The 15473-nt window shown below is 44.2% G+C and overlaps 1 protein-coding gene across 1 annotated transcript in view; it reads right to left on the bottom strand.

The window, feature by feature from the left end:
* Nucleotides 1–8433: 8433 nt before the first annotated feature.
* FCHSD2 (FCH and double SH3 domains 2) overlaps nt 8434–15473 on the bottom strand; it is a 166958-nt gene continuing 159918 nt past the window's right edge. Inside the window, exons 14-20 of the mRNA XM_050913717.1 lie at nt 15151–15285; nt 14246–14329; nt 13936–14113; nt 13339–13559; nt 12220–12349; nt 11968–12050; nt 8434–10021 (exon numbers count right to left, since the gene is read on the bottom strand). Coding sequence (XP_050769674.1) covers nt 9938–10021; nt 11968–12050; nt 12220–12349; nt 13339–13559; nt 13936–14113; nt 14246–14329; nt 15151–15285 — 915 coding nt within the window. The 3' untranslated portion in view covers nt 8434–9937. The remainder of the gene's footprint in view (nt 10022–11967; nt 12051–12219; nt 12350–13338; nt 13560–13935; nt 14114–14245; nt 14330–15150; nt 15286–15473) is intronic.

Below are 15473 nucleotides of genomic sequence, written 5' to 3'. Positions count from 1 at the left end.
ATTCAAGCTGCAATGTAACACAACTGTTTTGCAGGGGCTAATAAATAAATGAAAAGTATTTACCAAGCCTGCTTTTCTGTAGGAATAACACCCCTGCCATCCTAGAATTATCTCCATCTACGTCTGGCTAGGACTTCAAATCAATAAATCGTCTCCTCATCCTCGGATTAGCTCAGTCAGATAATTTCAAAAGCAGCGGCAGCAGTTCCCCGCTATTAGTCGCAACAGCTCTGCCAGCTGAATTAACATGAGATCCCTCTTGTTATCCGAGAACAATCACGCTCTGCCAGTGTCCTTGGGTAATAATTTGCACTGACCTCGACAACAATTTGCGGTAGTCTGAGAATCGGGTGTGATGCGGGTTTCTTTTCCAGGAACATTAATTGCCTGGCGTGTAGTCTTCTCACACCCAGCGGGGCTCTCTACTGCAAGAGCCGGGATGCGGTAACATCCGTTGAGGGAAGCAGCGCTGATTTACGGTGCAGGGAGACCTGGCCTTGCGAAGCCAACGGCAATCATAAGTCAACTAGTATGAGACATTCAAGAGAGGAGAGCTGGGTTAAAGGAGATCACAACAGCGGATTTACCGATGCACCTCTCGGTCCAGCCACCTCTCTCCTCCGCTGCAATCCCTCAAATGTCACTCTGAGACAAGTCTTCAGTGCTCCCTCTTTCAATCTCACAACCATGCAGCTCCTGGGGCTGTCCCCTGCATTGCAGTGGGCTTCCGCTTCAGATCTCTGCAGGCTTTTCGCCAGGGGGATGCTCAAAACGTGGCATTTCTGTTCTGCTCAGAAGTCTAACACATCAAAACCCCCATATTTATAAAGTTTAATATTTGGAATTAAATTTCTGTTAAAACTCTGGCAAAAAACCCCACCTGTTTTGGAAAAACTGGAGGCAGATGCCATGAGTCCCAGATGCCATGACCCAAAAGAGGGTCCCCATTCCCGGCAGCGAAGCCCAACGAGGCATCGAGGGCTTCTTGGCTCTGCACACGGCTGGTCGTCGTCTCTGCGTGTTGTCCGTGGGCTTCCAGCTCCACACAGGCAGTCTGCAGCTGCGACGTTCCTTCGCCCTGGTAGGAAGGCCTGTCTTCATCGGAAACCCGGGAGTCCCCAAGGGGACAGCAGCGTGTGCGGGCAACTCGGGGCTTCGTGAGCCTCAGATCCGCAGGGAGACAAAGCTTTCCAGCAACGCTCACCAGGGTTTGGGGTAGTCCTCTCCCAAGTTTCCACGCAACTGATTAAAGCAGTGAAGTGTTCTGCTTTATCCGCTGCTACAAATCTTGAAAAGCTTTTGCCAAACCAGCATTTCCTAATGGAAATCTGCTTCATCAGAAAAAATTTTCACGGTTTTCCCAGTTTGCTTTTTCGTTTCAGAAACAAAACCCAGTCCAGTGTCTACCAAGACAAAGCTGAACCAGCCCCGGCACCGGTTTGTTTCTGCTGAACCGGCTACAACCTACAGCACAGAACTCGGGCCAGCTTTCCCTCGCCGCGCTGCCTGCGAGGGGACGTGCAAAACCTGATTTGACGTATTAGAGCGACACAGACGGCTGAAACCCGGCCTGCTGGTACAGAACTGAACCCGTCGAAGCGTTTTGGACGCATCTGAGCTGGCAGAGGGAGTTTATCTGGATCAGCGCTCCATCTTACAGGGCCATGGCATTCTTGGATTAGCACAAGGTGCCCTAAAGCTGGATTTACTCTGTCACCGAACCATGGTCTCAGAAAGCCTCCTGCCACTTTCACGCCTTAACAAGTGATTATTATCTGGCTTAGTCTCAGCTCTGCTGGCTCAAGCACCCCAAGAGAAGTGCTCAGATCCTTTCACTGACGTTCCTGGGAAGTCCAAGCACTCCCCTGCTTCCCTCTGTCTTTCTTCCAAAGCTCTGCCAAAAGGAGCTTCCCTCTGCAGAGTCTTTCTCTTCTGGCATCCGAACGTGCCGGCCGGTCGAGCGCTGCCGAGCAGCCCTTCTCTGCCCCACGGTTTGTCGTCTCTCACCGTTACCGATGTTCTCGGTAACCACGCACGTTCTTCAGCCACAGTCCCCTCTCTGTCTCTTCTCTTGCTGCCATACGGAGCACCCCTTTCTCCTTTTTAAGGAGCGGCAATAATTTGTCATCTCCTTCCTGAGAAAAATGCCAATTCCAACGTTTTAAAATCAACTCTGCTCACTCCACAGCAATGCCTGCAGCAATAAACCATGGGAGCATAAACAGAAAAACACACAATGCAATGGATCATACCTCACTTCTCAGAAACCAAGATATTCTTATTTAGGAGGACGTGAAATTAATAATGGAGCAGATTTTTTTTTTTAAATCCTGTAACCTGACTTGTAAATGATCAGCCTCTCATGTCTCTTCATGCAAGTTTACTCAGCAAGTTAATCCGAGGTTGTTGCCGTTTTCTATCCGCGCTTGACACCTGCAGAGCGAGTGCCCTCACTTCACGATTCCCCTATGTTAAGCAGGAAGGAGGCCCCCGTCTTCGAGAAATTAATTAGTGCAGTCATTTGCCCAGGACACAGAGGTGAAGCAGAATGTGGCCCACTCTGCAGGATTCAGCTGAGTAAAAAAGACAAATAGCTGTGCTATGGGATTTAAAAAAGCTGCTGTCAGTATTCCCAATGCAACTAGACCTGGAAATTCATTCGTCTTTCAATAAACAATGGAAAAAGGAGAAGCAATTACAGTAGACAAAACTAATTACACCAAAGCATACCTCACAGCAACTGCTCTTGAATCTGCATTAAAAAAGAAAAATCTAAACCAAAACCCACTCCATCAAAGAAAGGTAAAAATTTCGGAGCGGAATAAAAACAATTTCAAAACAGAAGGGTACGTCATCACGCAGCCCGATACTGCACAGGTTTATCTTTGTAAAGATAAATCTTCAGGTGATGCTGGCAAACAGGACGCAGGGGCACAGAGGATTTGTCCAGGTAGGCTAACGTCGGAGCAGGGAGCAGAAACCAGCTCCCAGCTCCTCAATCCGATGTTTTAACGTAACCCTCTCTCCCCCAGTCGGGCCCGTTTCATGTTCGTCTCGCTCGTGCCACGGCCACGACGACTGCTGCGTTGATCGGTAACACCGCTCGCTCCGCCCGACCTCTTCCTTTAAAGCATCCGGTTAATTTTATTTCCGTCCTCACTGCAAATCCAGAACGCAACGTAAAATGGTATATCCTCACGCAGCGAAATCCCGCGGGTCGAACTGTAACCGTGCGTTTCCCCGAGCCGTTCTCAGCCGTGGGACGACACACGGGCGTATGAGGGATCCAGGCCTGACCACCAGCCTCAGCAGCACGCTCTCTCCCAGTAAGCGCTCCGAAGAAGACCCAGCGCCTTCTCCAGCTGTGGGTACCTGCACTGCCCGTTCTGCATCCAAGCGCATTTTTGGTCTTGACGTATTTAGGTGCAAGGAGAACGGGAGTAGCTGGGGAAACCAGCTGCGGAGCTCAGCTTGCAGATTCGAGGTTGAGTAGCTTCTACTTTCGTAGCGAAGATGAAGCACTAAAAAGGCAAGCTTAACCACGTCGCCTGTTCTTCACAGCAAATACTGGGTGACTCAGGAGTATATTTAAGAGATATTCACGTGGTTACGGTTTGGCTGGGTGAAAGGATGGGAGAGAATCCCAAACCTTCTCTAAAGTCCATTTAATCCTTGGCCACTGCCCAGGCTGTCAAGCAGCAGGGACGGTTTTCGTGAGAGGCAACACCTGCTCAGTTCAGCTGGACGGAGATCGCCGGGCCCGTTTCCTCCACCGTGCCCCCTTCAGATACCAGCTGTGAAATTCAGAAGACAGCAAAAGAGGGTTTGAAACAAAGTGGCGGAAGAACTGCTGCTTAACACATTCGAGACAGGCCAAGAGGCTGGAAAACTGATCGTAGGGAGCAAACTTGAAATGGGAAGAGGAGGAGGAACGCGATCGGGCTGCAAACTGATCTGGCAGACGCCGCAACACGCCTCACTCACTGGTGATGTGGTCTGGACTCAGGATTCAAAAGCCTCCACAAACCATTTCCAACGTACAAAGCTGCCAGTCTCTGTAGTACGTGGTTTTTTCCAAACCGTTTTTGGGAACAGAAACAAGGCCATGTCAGAATATCGGGTTTTGTGGACCGTTAAGGGGGTACAATTTGAAGCCTCGATCCTGTAATCCGATTTCTGAGTCTCCGTGGCGATTGCACAGTGCCCAGCCTAACGCACTGTTCAGCACAGAGCTTCTCTGTGTGGGACCTACGAGACTGCAGACCAGCTGAAGCGGCAACCTGGGATCCGCAGACAACACAAAGTCGCCAGCGCTTGCTTTCTGAAAGGCTTCTGCCCGATTTAAAAGCTCTTCTTCGCAGGGAGTGCGCGCAGGGGAGTACAGAGAAAGATGTTTTCAGCCTGAAGAAGAGGCGGCTCTGGGGGGATCTCATCAATGTATAGAAATACCTGCAGGGAGGGCGCCAAGAGGACAGAGCCAGGCTCTTCCCAGTGGTGCCCAGTGCCAGGAGCAGAGGCCATGGGCACAAACTGGAACACAGGAGGTTCCCTCTGAACATCAGGAAACACTTTTTCACTGTGAGGGTGACCGAGCCCTGGCACAGGTTGCCCAGAGAGGTTGTGGAGTCTCCATCCTTGGAGACATTCAAAAGCCGTCTGGGCACAGCCCCGGGCAAGCGGCTCTGAGTGGCCCTGCTTGAGCAGGGGGCTGGACCAGACGACATCCAGAGCTCCCTTCCCACCTCAACTGGTCTGTGATTCTGTGATCCTTTTCCAGACGACAATCTCATCAGCTTTCAAAGAAAGCAGCGCCGTATACTCAGACAGAAAACTCAGTGATGGCTGTATACGAGAAATAGTTTTAATAATTTACTAGGAGATTCTTTTTTTCACTCGGCCCGTCTCAATTTTATCCCCCGCTGGGTCTGCCGTACGTGATATAAACTAAATCGTGGTCTGCTACAGATAAAAATAATTCCAGGGCGTATTTTTGAAGGGGGGAGGGCTGAGTTTTCCCTTGGGATGCAGAGCGCATTCCAGCATGTGAAAACACAGCCTGGCGACCTGCTGCCTCCCCTGCCTGCAGTTTTTCTTCAGTTTGCATAGGAACGTACAGCTGTAATACGATTGTACCCAGACCCAGCACACAAACGCTGCTGCGTTGACACGGTGAGCGACCGCACTGGTACTTAAGCAAACCCGTTATCCTCCTCCTCTCCTTGCTGCCAACAGAGGTGGTTATTCACCGCACGTCTGGTGTTCAATTCCACTAACCACAGAGATTTCTTACCTTCTCCAGTCCAGCCCCGCTATCACTGCAGTGCTTTTATTTTCTGGATGAAATGACCTGCAATGCAGAGGCTCGCTTGCTACAGTGATCCTTCTACCAGATCTGTAATCCTCAGTCCCCCAGGGTAATGCTTGGAGTAGGAAACTACTTGGTATAGTGAGCACGTCAGCGTTTTCCTAGCTGCATTTTTTATTGGCTCATTTGCTGCATCCCTGACTTCACTTAAGTTTTCTTCCCTTTTATCCCTCGCTTTCTCCATCCTCCCCCTGTGCCTTCAACTGAGGTCTCAATATCCCCGAGCTCACCTCTTGAGGAGAGCCGGCAGATGCAGGATGGAAGGGGCAGCGTACGCCCTCCCATCGTTTTTACGTAGGGCGGCAGAGCCGCAAACGGGGAAGACGTGGGGAGACGGGACTCCTTCCATGGCAGCGGCGTCTCCCCTCCCAAGCTTCCTGGGAGGCTCCATGGAAGGGAAGGCCGATTCAGGTAGATTCCCCGCTCCTCCCGCCTCTGCCGTGCTGAGATTTGCAGGTTATTAATTATAGGGACCTCGCTGGAAGAGCAAGCAGGAAAAAAGTGCAAGTTGCAGAGCAGACAGTCCTTCACGTTCTGCGCAGAGAAGGAAAAGACCCTTTATTTGGAGAAGAGGCTGGGGGGTTTGTTCTCCTTTTTAATCCCCATTAACAGTGAGAGAGACTTGTGCTATACGGGAAAGAGGACTCACCCACGTGCCTGGGTTTCTTTTAATATTTCCATGAAACAAACAAAAAGAAAGCCCGGCACGATTAATTTGTCGGAAGGTACGTTGCGTCATTTACCCCCATCGCTTCTCTCCACTCTCAGTCTCGTTATCCTTTCCGAAAATCTGAGAACCGGAGCCATCAGGGGAAACCCCGGCTCTAACGGAGACAGCGACGGTCCTGCTGCCGACTTCCAGAGACCAACAATTTCAACCTTTGCGCTGGGCAAGTTCCCCATACCGCTTCTCTAAATATCCCAAGCAGAATATATAACCACGGAGCTTCTGTTTTCTCTCAGCACCTTTTTTTTTTTCTTTTGCCTCTAAACGGCCGCTGGGCGCTGTTAAAACCGGAGCCATCTCCCACTTGCAGGCAAACGGCAGCAACGGGGGGTTTGCCCCTCAGTCGGGAAAGCACTTCGGGGTGAAGAGATTTTCATGGAAATAAGTTATGCTCGTGTGAATGGCAAGAATGATGCAATCACAGCACACTTGCTGAACGGGCATTATCTGCTGGGTTGGTTTTGTCACAGCACAGCTTTTAAGGAAGGGGGAAGGAGGAAAAGTAGAGGCATGAAGGGGGCCTGTTAAAAAATGGACGAAATGAAAAGTGGCGTCACTGGATTTGAGGATTAACATCATTTATAAGCGATACTGACAGGGAAAAGAATCACAGGCAAAGAGGTTGGTGGGTGATGCAGCAAGAAAAGGAGAGATGCAACGAGCAAGAAGCTAAAAGAAAAGGACAAAGCGGTCAAAGCAGCAAGCCAGGACAATAATTTCTGGAGGAGCGCTGTGAATGCACATAAAATGCAGGGGAAGATGGGATTTCTCAAAGGAAGAGGCTGCAGGAGCTCAGGGAAAAAATGATGAAAGCCCGTGTAACAGTTCTGTGTGAACAGGGGAAATGAAAGATTAAAGATCTAACCCAACACCGCGGCAGCGCCCGGCGGCCGACCGCGCAGCGAGCTGTGTTCAAACGGGGTAGAACAGTCTCGACTCCAAACAGCTGAAAGCAAAAACTCGGGAGGAAATCGGCACGCAGAGCTCACGTATCGCTCAGCACCTAACGCAAAAAAGCACTCACCTTTGAGAAGCTGAAATTCGCCGAGCAAGGAGCTGGTCGCCGGAGGGCGGCTTCCAAGCGCCGGTAAAAAAAGAAAACACGGGAACCCAGAGCAAAAAGGGATCCTAAAGCCAGAGAGGTTTGGGATGCGGGGGAAACAGTCCTCGCGCAATCAGGCAAATCAACCCTGTTAAAGGACAATCACACTGACGAGTTATCATCAATCACTCTCCCTCGCTTTCTTTATGCAATTATCCTAATTGCATAAAGGCTATTAAGCAATTATTTTGATAACTGGAGCTTTGTTACTGGCTCTCCATTTTGGGCATAATTTTGGTTCCTCATATAAATACCGCCTTAAAGCGATGTTTACAGACCGCCCTAAGTATGTGCGTAAGGGTTTTCCTGAGCAGGAGATTCAAATTTCTGTGTAAAAAGCATAAACCATAAAAATGATACCCAAGAAAGCGTACGTTTTTACCCCCAAATGCCAGGTTCTCCCTCAGTCCCAGATCTATGCCCAAATCTGCTCAGGACATTTTGCCGCAGGCACGGCAGCGTCTGTATCAAGGCAACGGCATGGATTTACTTCCACTTTTTTTATTATTCAACTTTTTATACATAATAAATACAAACTTTTTACAGCCAATATAAAGAAAGCATTTGCACCTATGCTTTCAGTGTACTGACGCTGTACACGATGATACGTCGAATACATGCCCTGTATGAAGAAATCATAGTTAAAAAGGAGGCATATTTTTACAACTTTTCTTCTTTTTTTTTTGTTTTTTTTTTTAAATAAAATTAGCAGCTCTTACAGAAAATATTTTAAAATACAACTAAAGAGACTTTAAATAACACTTTCTCAATTTTGAAAGTCCAGGTATGAAGGACACAGAAAAACTGGCCAAAGAAATTGAACATGAACATTATGGCAATACTTTCTTTTCTTCTGCATTGTGAAGCTTTCAAAATTTTTGCAAACAGTTAAATCTTTTTTAAAAACTTTTTTTTTTTTTTTTAAACTTAAGAATAAGTTTGATAAACACATAAAAAGACCTCAAACAGATCAACAGGACAAGAGGTGCAAAAGAATGAAAAATATGGAAAAGACTTCATTGGACAGTCACCGATGTCATAACCGATCCATGAATTGTTTTCTTCAAACAGCCCCACTCTTGGTTAAAGATCCCACTGGGAAAGGAGATTGGCAAACACGAACGTCTCAGAGACCCAGCTTGGGTTGGGATTTACAAGTACGTGCAAAGTTTATGATAAGATCTTGGTAGATGACTTTTTTTTCTTCTTTTTTTTCTTTTTTTTTTTTTTTTTTTTTTTGTAAATGCAGCCTCAAAAAATAGCCCTTGTTAGTAAACTAAAGGTAGAAAACTTACTGGCTTAGAAAAAAAAAAAAATGAAGACATAAGAGCGCATTCGATAGAACCCATATAACAGCTCAAAAAAACCCAACCTTGTGCTGCCTTTTAACTGAAGCTTTGATCTGATGGAGATTGCTGAAAATAACTTAGTAAGTACACAAAGAAAAACCTGTTTTCATCCAGTTTTTCCCTCTCCTCCTGACCATTTCTCTCCATGTTACACCTCGAATATCCTCTGCCCTTTTCTTTCAAACAACAAGAAGCAGCAGCTTCCTTTTCAGAGATATCCGACTGAAAATTAGTTCTGAGATCCTTTGACTCTCTCTTTCTTGCCTAAGAGTAATTTGAGACGATAGTCTTGGCCACAAAGGCGGGCTGAAGGCTTCGCAGAAACCAGAGCTTTCCCGGCTCTCTGGCTTTGGCTAGTTAACGGGCTTCGCATGGGAAAATGCTACAGGACCATCCAATGCAAGAACTAAATAATGCATGTAAATACTCTAAATGTAACTTCTAACTCTAGCCAGATGTTTTGATGACAAAGATATACTGCTAACGTTGGATAATAAAGTACATGGCAATAACTGGGATAAGAGTGACCCAAATACTTTAAAAAAAAAAAAAAAACAACAAAAAAAACCCCAAACCCCCAAAATCTGCTAAGAAAAAAAATGAAGCTCAATTTCCAGATCTAGACAAAATCTCACTTACTTTCCTACCAGTTGGTTTATGCTATGGAACAAGATGTTGCTACTAATTCAGCACCTCCATATTAGATACTCTATTACTAAATGTACTGCATAAATATTAATACAAAGAACATAACAGTTTAACTGTTAATTATTGAAGAGGTGTGCATTAATGTAATTAACGCCATATGATCTGCATCAGTTTTCCTTATCTATAAGATTATTTTCCTGTTTCTTCCTTTCTGCAAGGGGATTAAAGAGGAGCCAGCCTCTCCTTATACTTATTTTTCAGTTCCCTTTTTCATTCCGCAAGATCTGATTAATACCTAATCAGACAAGTAACGCTACTTGAAGAATTGACAATCTTTAACACATTCCTATGGCAACAGTAATATACTGTACTAATGCACGTGAGCGAAGTATGCTATGACTAAGTTGCATGAACGAGGCTCTTTCCTCGGCCTCCGTAGAAAAATTGACCGTCTTCAGCCAAGAGAGAAACCTGCTCCAAGGCAATCCTCTGCTCGCTGTTTGGCCCGTCTTGGTTTGTGCTAAGAGAGGAAGAATGATGTATATAAATCGAAACAAAACGAAACAAAAAAAGGCACAAAATATTCATGACTGCGGGAAGGAATCCACCATGTCACTGCCACATAAAATCCTCCCTATCTCTTGCTCTATTAAAAGTCTTCATCATGCAAAGGTGCCTAAAAACGAGATTGACCAAATACCGCGTTTGGTCTTGATTGTAGCACTACTACTTAACTAGTCCAATCATTACACCAGAGTAATTTCCACGTCCTCTATCTTCTCTGTTGTCCGGCGATGATGCTGCGTAGGGGGTGGTGGAGCTGCTCGCACCTGAAACAGCCAGAACCAGCCTGTAACTATCAGAAAACTGTCAAAATTTCAGAACTTGTATAGACTAAAACTGCAACTTTGGGCTCATATCTCAAGATGATGCAAATATACAGACTGTACATTAAGATCAACAGAACTACAGTGCGTAACCAGCTGAATTCAGGTCCAGTTATCTCCAATTAAGCCATCAAGGCTCTTCGTTATAACCTGTCGCCACTCTCAAGTGATTTTTCTCCAGGATGACTAGCAGTCACGACGGGGCAAACGCACCGAGTGAAATAACCGATCTATTCTGCCTGTACCCGTGGATAATCGGGTACGTAAACCTGGGACGGACTTCGGACTTTACATCGACCGCTGAAATCTGATGACGCCCTTGCCTGGAACTTATACGGACTGGGAACGACAAGAATGCCTTGTGGCATCTAAGTGGCTTACTCATATTTAATCAATCACTGACCTGACCGATATACAGCTGAAATCTGACGCTATTTTTACACTCTGCCACATCAATAAAGTTATTATTGCTCCTGATGGAGATTATGTTAAGCGCTAACAGCATTTCATACAGGGTTTTTATCACATGATTTCAGAATACACCAGAGTGACTTGCTATGGAAAACATGAATTGTGGAGCAATACCATAACAAACGTCACAATATTTTCAAACCACCCATATTTAAAATGCAATACTAACAGAAATCCTTTCAATTAAGGCATGACACTGTAGTAATGTCTTGAAAAGACAGTAAATTGCAAGAAACTCGTGAAGAAATCACAGATCTACAAAATGGAAAAGGCGAATCAGTGTCTTTTTTCAAGGGAATAAGGTAACGTGAAACTTCTCTGTTCAATAACGTAACGATGCAGTACTACCTCTGCCTTGCGTATGTCAATGAATAAGGTTAACTCACTGCCTACTGGAATATTCAGAATATAATTTTTGAATATCCAAAAGTGCTCTTTTTCTGCAACCTCATTCATTGAGAATGCCAGGAAAATGCAAATGTTACGTCTTAATATGATTCGGTTTAGGACTTTGAAACCCCCAAAACTTGATTTCAAAGTTAACCCAAGGAGATGGATTTTGCAAGTTCTAAGTGATTAAATTCTTCCTTTCCTTTTCTGGCAAAATCTCCCTTTCTAGGCAGCAAAGACATCACAAAATATATAGATCTTATCGTTCAGAATTTTTAATCCAAAGCCCTCAAATCAAGGGGTTTGGAAATAAACTTGACCCTAAATGCAGTGGAGTCCCAAGGACCGCAAATTACGTCAAACTGCTGGCAAGCACATTTGTCTGCCAGCACATTGGAGAAGAAGCAACTGTACAAATCATACGATTAAACTGGTCTGGCATTTATTCGCCACCTCTTTTTTAGTTCTGTTTAGGGGTTATTAAACGTGGCAAGAACAGAAATAACCTCCCAATGCCTGAAAAGGCAGTGTAAGTTTATCGACTAACATCTATTTGACTATCATTATAGATCTAATTTCCTCCCAGGTTAGATTTCATGATTCATGTGCCTCACACAGAGACATGCAGGTATTTCATCTATGAAGGCAGATACAGAAGGGCAGGTTAGATGAAGAGTAGGGGACGGATACGATTCAAGGTCATCTTTAAACACAGTGACTTACTGTTTAAACAAGCGCAGCTTTGTTTTGTTCTAGTGTTCACTTATTCAAATAACTCTCATGTTCCATAGCTTTCTGACCCATCTATGGTATTATCAAAGGGGAGTGAACAGACCTTTCCTCGCGCTATTCATCTGACATACTGCATTTTTTTTTATACACAGTAATTGGATTTGCAGAACACAGAGCGCCAAATCATCAGGGGCTGTATCACCACCCCGCTTTGAACGTACCTATCCCGTTTTACCTAGACTTGGCCTTATAACTTTGTAGCATCAAGAAAAAACCAGTATTTGTTTTTAACTTACAGGTCGCAGTTTGCCGTAAGAAGTTTCAGGAGGAATTCGCGGAGGCTGCGAGAATCCCGGGGACTCTGAACTGAAGCTGTTTTCTGAAAGAGTAAGCAACAACCCATCACCAACAAGCCACTCGGTATTGCTGAATTAACTTTATGTCGCAAACCAAGCTTTTTTTTTTTTTTCCCCCCGCCTCTGAAATGTGAACATTCTAAATTAAGCATTTAGCTGAAATGTTTCTTTTGCTGTCACAAAATTTCTTACCGTTGGTTGACGGTGATCTGGGGAAGTACTGAGAACCTCTTTTATCCGGACTGTGGTAGGGACTAGCGGGAGGCTGGTCATACAGCGGCAGCGGTGGAAGGGCATTATTAGGCTTCGGAGTCGGGGATACCTGTGTTAAAAAGAGAGAGGGGCTGCAGAAAGCCTTACTCCTCAACAGTTTTTATGTACACACCGCGGTGCAGTAAGTCCTCTGACACATCAGTATGCTAGGAGCTTTCATCTGGAGAAAAACAATCTGTCAAAAGCGCCGTCAGGTACTTCTGGGAAGGAAAACCAAGATATCCAACAGTGACTGTATTTTTTTTTTTCAATCATAGGTTGCCACTGAGCAGAAATTTTCATCCCCTCCCAGAACTGAGACACACTTTTTGAAGGTTATTTGAAAAAAAGCCATTTGGCCAAGTGTGCCTCTCCACATATATTCGCACAAAAGCGTTAAGATCGTAAGTTTTATCCCAACTCAATTGCATATATATCATTTAAATGTTAAATTTTCATGGTCTTCTCAAATCAAAGAATAAAAATACCGGAGAAATTACCTTGTAGGGAACATGGAAGTCCACTTTCTAGCACCACAATTACACATGAGAATGTGTCTGATTTTCTAATATGATATAAGGATTACAGAACTATACTGGAATGAGGCCATTTTTGCAAAAATTACCGTAGTACAATATTGGGCAGTATTCTGCCCTTCAAAAATTGAGAGGATACAGAACAGATTTAAGTATGAAAACATTAAATTAGGGCTGAGAGAGCCTGTAATTCTCTTTTTGTTGCCAGGTTCTGTTTGATGTCTCAGTCTATGCCATAAATTAATTACAGGAAGTAGACTGTGAATTTTCTCCTTTGGTTCATTTCCTTTCTACCCAAATACTTGCCTTTATTCACAAATTTGTTACATTTGCCAAAATAGATCAGTTGATAATTATTAGGCTGGGTAAGAAACTAAAAGGTAAGCAGTCAAAGTTTTTTTTTTCCTTAAATTAGTTCTGATTTCCCCCCCCCCAAAGAAGCGGCAGATCTTTGCAGCCTTGCGAAATCACCCTAACAAACTAACAGGATACGTGCAAGCTAGCACCTCAACTCTTTACATACCTGAATATCTCCAATCCACTGGGTCTCTCCATTTTCTGAGGCCGTAAGCTCTTCAACTAATACTGACGGGAACACCCCAACGCGTCCGTTGAATTCTCCTTCCCAAAAGCCGTCATCGTCTTGATTTTCCTTGTTCAAGATGCGGATGATCGCTCCTTCTGGGAAGGACAGCTCATCATCTGTCTGGCCCTCGTAATCATAAAGTGCTTTTACAAAACAGACTGAAGAATGGAAGAGGGAAAAAAGAAGTGTAATTGGCATGAGCTTAAAAAAAAATAATAGTAAGTACTATACATACTTTTACGGTTGGACTCAATGATCTTAAAGGTCTTTTCCAACCAAAATGACTCTATGATTCTATAATTGCTGAGTCAAATTATTTTAGTTTTCCTTAATTTTAGTTAATGTTAATCTCAACTCTATGAGATAGCCAGGTAAATTACGCAGATTTGATATGAGACAGATAATTACTGAGACCAGTTGTACTCAGATACAGGTCAAATGTGAGACATTCTCACACGCGACATCCCAACTCGATATGCGGAATGCTTTCGAGAACAAGCTTAATATACTATTTATTTTTTTATTGGTATTTACCACTGGAGTCTCCATTCAGGCTGCCTGAGACTAAGTCGACCTCAGTGGAGTTATTTGAGGTGTGTGATCGACTATCCAGTGCCGCAAGGGACTGTAGCATACTCAGCAGACTGCTGGATGTCGGGAACTGCAGGTACTTCTCTGGCACATAACCCACTTGACCCGCTTTATTCCGTGCCTGTAAATAAACGACATAAAAGATGCTCTGTTTTTGCATACTACTCGGAAAATAATCCAAATACTTTCTCCCGTCCCAAGTTCTATTTCTAAAAGTAATAGTGAAAAGAAAACAATCTCAGAAAAATGATACCTTTACCCAGTCTTCCATATCTCCGTCTTCAATAACCTCCAATACCTCATGTTCCTCTATGGTCAGTTCATCTGGCTGAGAAGCCTGAAGTATGTAACAGGAAGATTAGAAAATCAAAGTGTTTTCAGGTGCACGGGACAGGCAGCGTAAAGAACATTCTCATCCCGACTTTTACTCAAACTTATGTTTTTTCAAAATTTTATGATGTAGCATACTTTAAAACGTATTAATAAGGGTTCTTCTGTATACCTGCTGACGTTCACAAGACCCTTTTTCACTCAAGAGGATGGATGGAAGCGCCCTGAATACCACCCAGCGCTTCGAACCCTATTTACTTTTGAAACCCTAATTACTCCGTACTCTAAGACTAAGCCTGCCACTGGCTTCGGCTACCGCAGCGGTGTGATTTACAGCTGACCTAGCAGTGCTAGCAGAAGTAAATAGCATGAATGCAGTTTGTCAGCAAAGCTTTAACTCATGAATGGTGGTTTCACTATTACAGCACAAAGAGGAGCTTTGTCGTGCAGCATACAAGCACGCCTAACACTGAGAAGGCATTTCGAATATAGCCACACTGGCTCAGCAACAAAAATTAGAACATCTTCTAATGGCAGGCACACAACTGGTCTCCTTGAAGCCAGACAGGGACATCTCCACAGGCTGCAATTCATGCGCAGACTTCAGTACTCTGCTGAACTGTGGTTTCAATGTGTTTCACCACGGTATGGATGTACACTGCTGCAGTTTTTCCGAACTAGATGTTAGATATATTTAACGTGCACCATTATTGAGCCAAACGCTGACATTCTACCTCAAACCCCCACAGAACAGTTACATCTATTATTTGTTTGTTGCATCATTCATTTTTCTAATCAAATTTAAAAAAGAAATAAAAAATCACAAACCTTATATGAATAAACAACTTTGCAGGTGAGAGGGTAATTTCTTAGAGTACCAGAAGGACTAGAACTACTGTCATCAAAAACGTCCATGCTGTCTTCAAACTCTTCACCTTCTTCCTTTTCTGCATCAGCATTAATCTATTAAAACAAATTAAATTTGGCATTATACCATCAAATAAAAATAAGTGTGAAGAAAAAACAATAAAAATGAATGGATCAATATTCTTCAGTGTGGTTTTTTTACTACTTATGATTATTGAGAGTGGACAAAAAACCAACGACTAAATAATATTCAACATACGATTCTCAAATAACACGAGGAAAGC

The sequence above is a fragment of the Gymnogyps californianus genome, chromosome 1 (genome assembly GCF_018139145.2).
Source record: "Gymnogyps californianus isolate 813 chromosome 1, ASM1813914v2, whole genome shotgun sequence".
Classification (NCBI taxonomy): Eukaryota; Metazoa; Chordata; class Aves; order Accipitriformes; family Cathartidae; genus Gymnogyps; species Gymnogyps californianus.
Note: the sequence above shows the minus strand (reverse complement) of the source record. Positions and strands in the feature narration are given on the sequence as shown.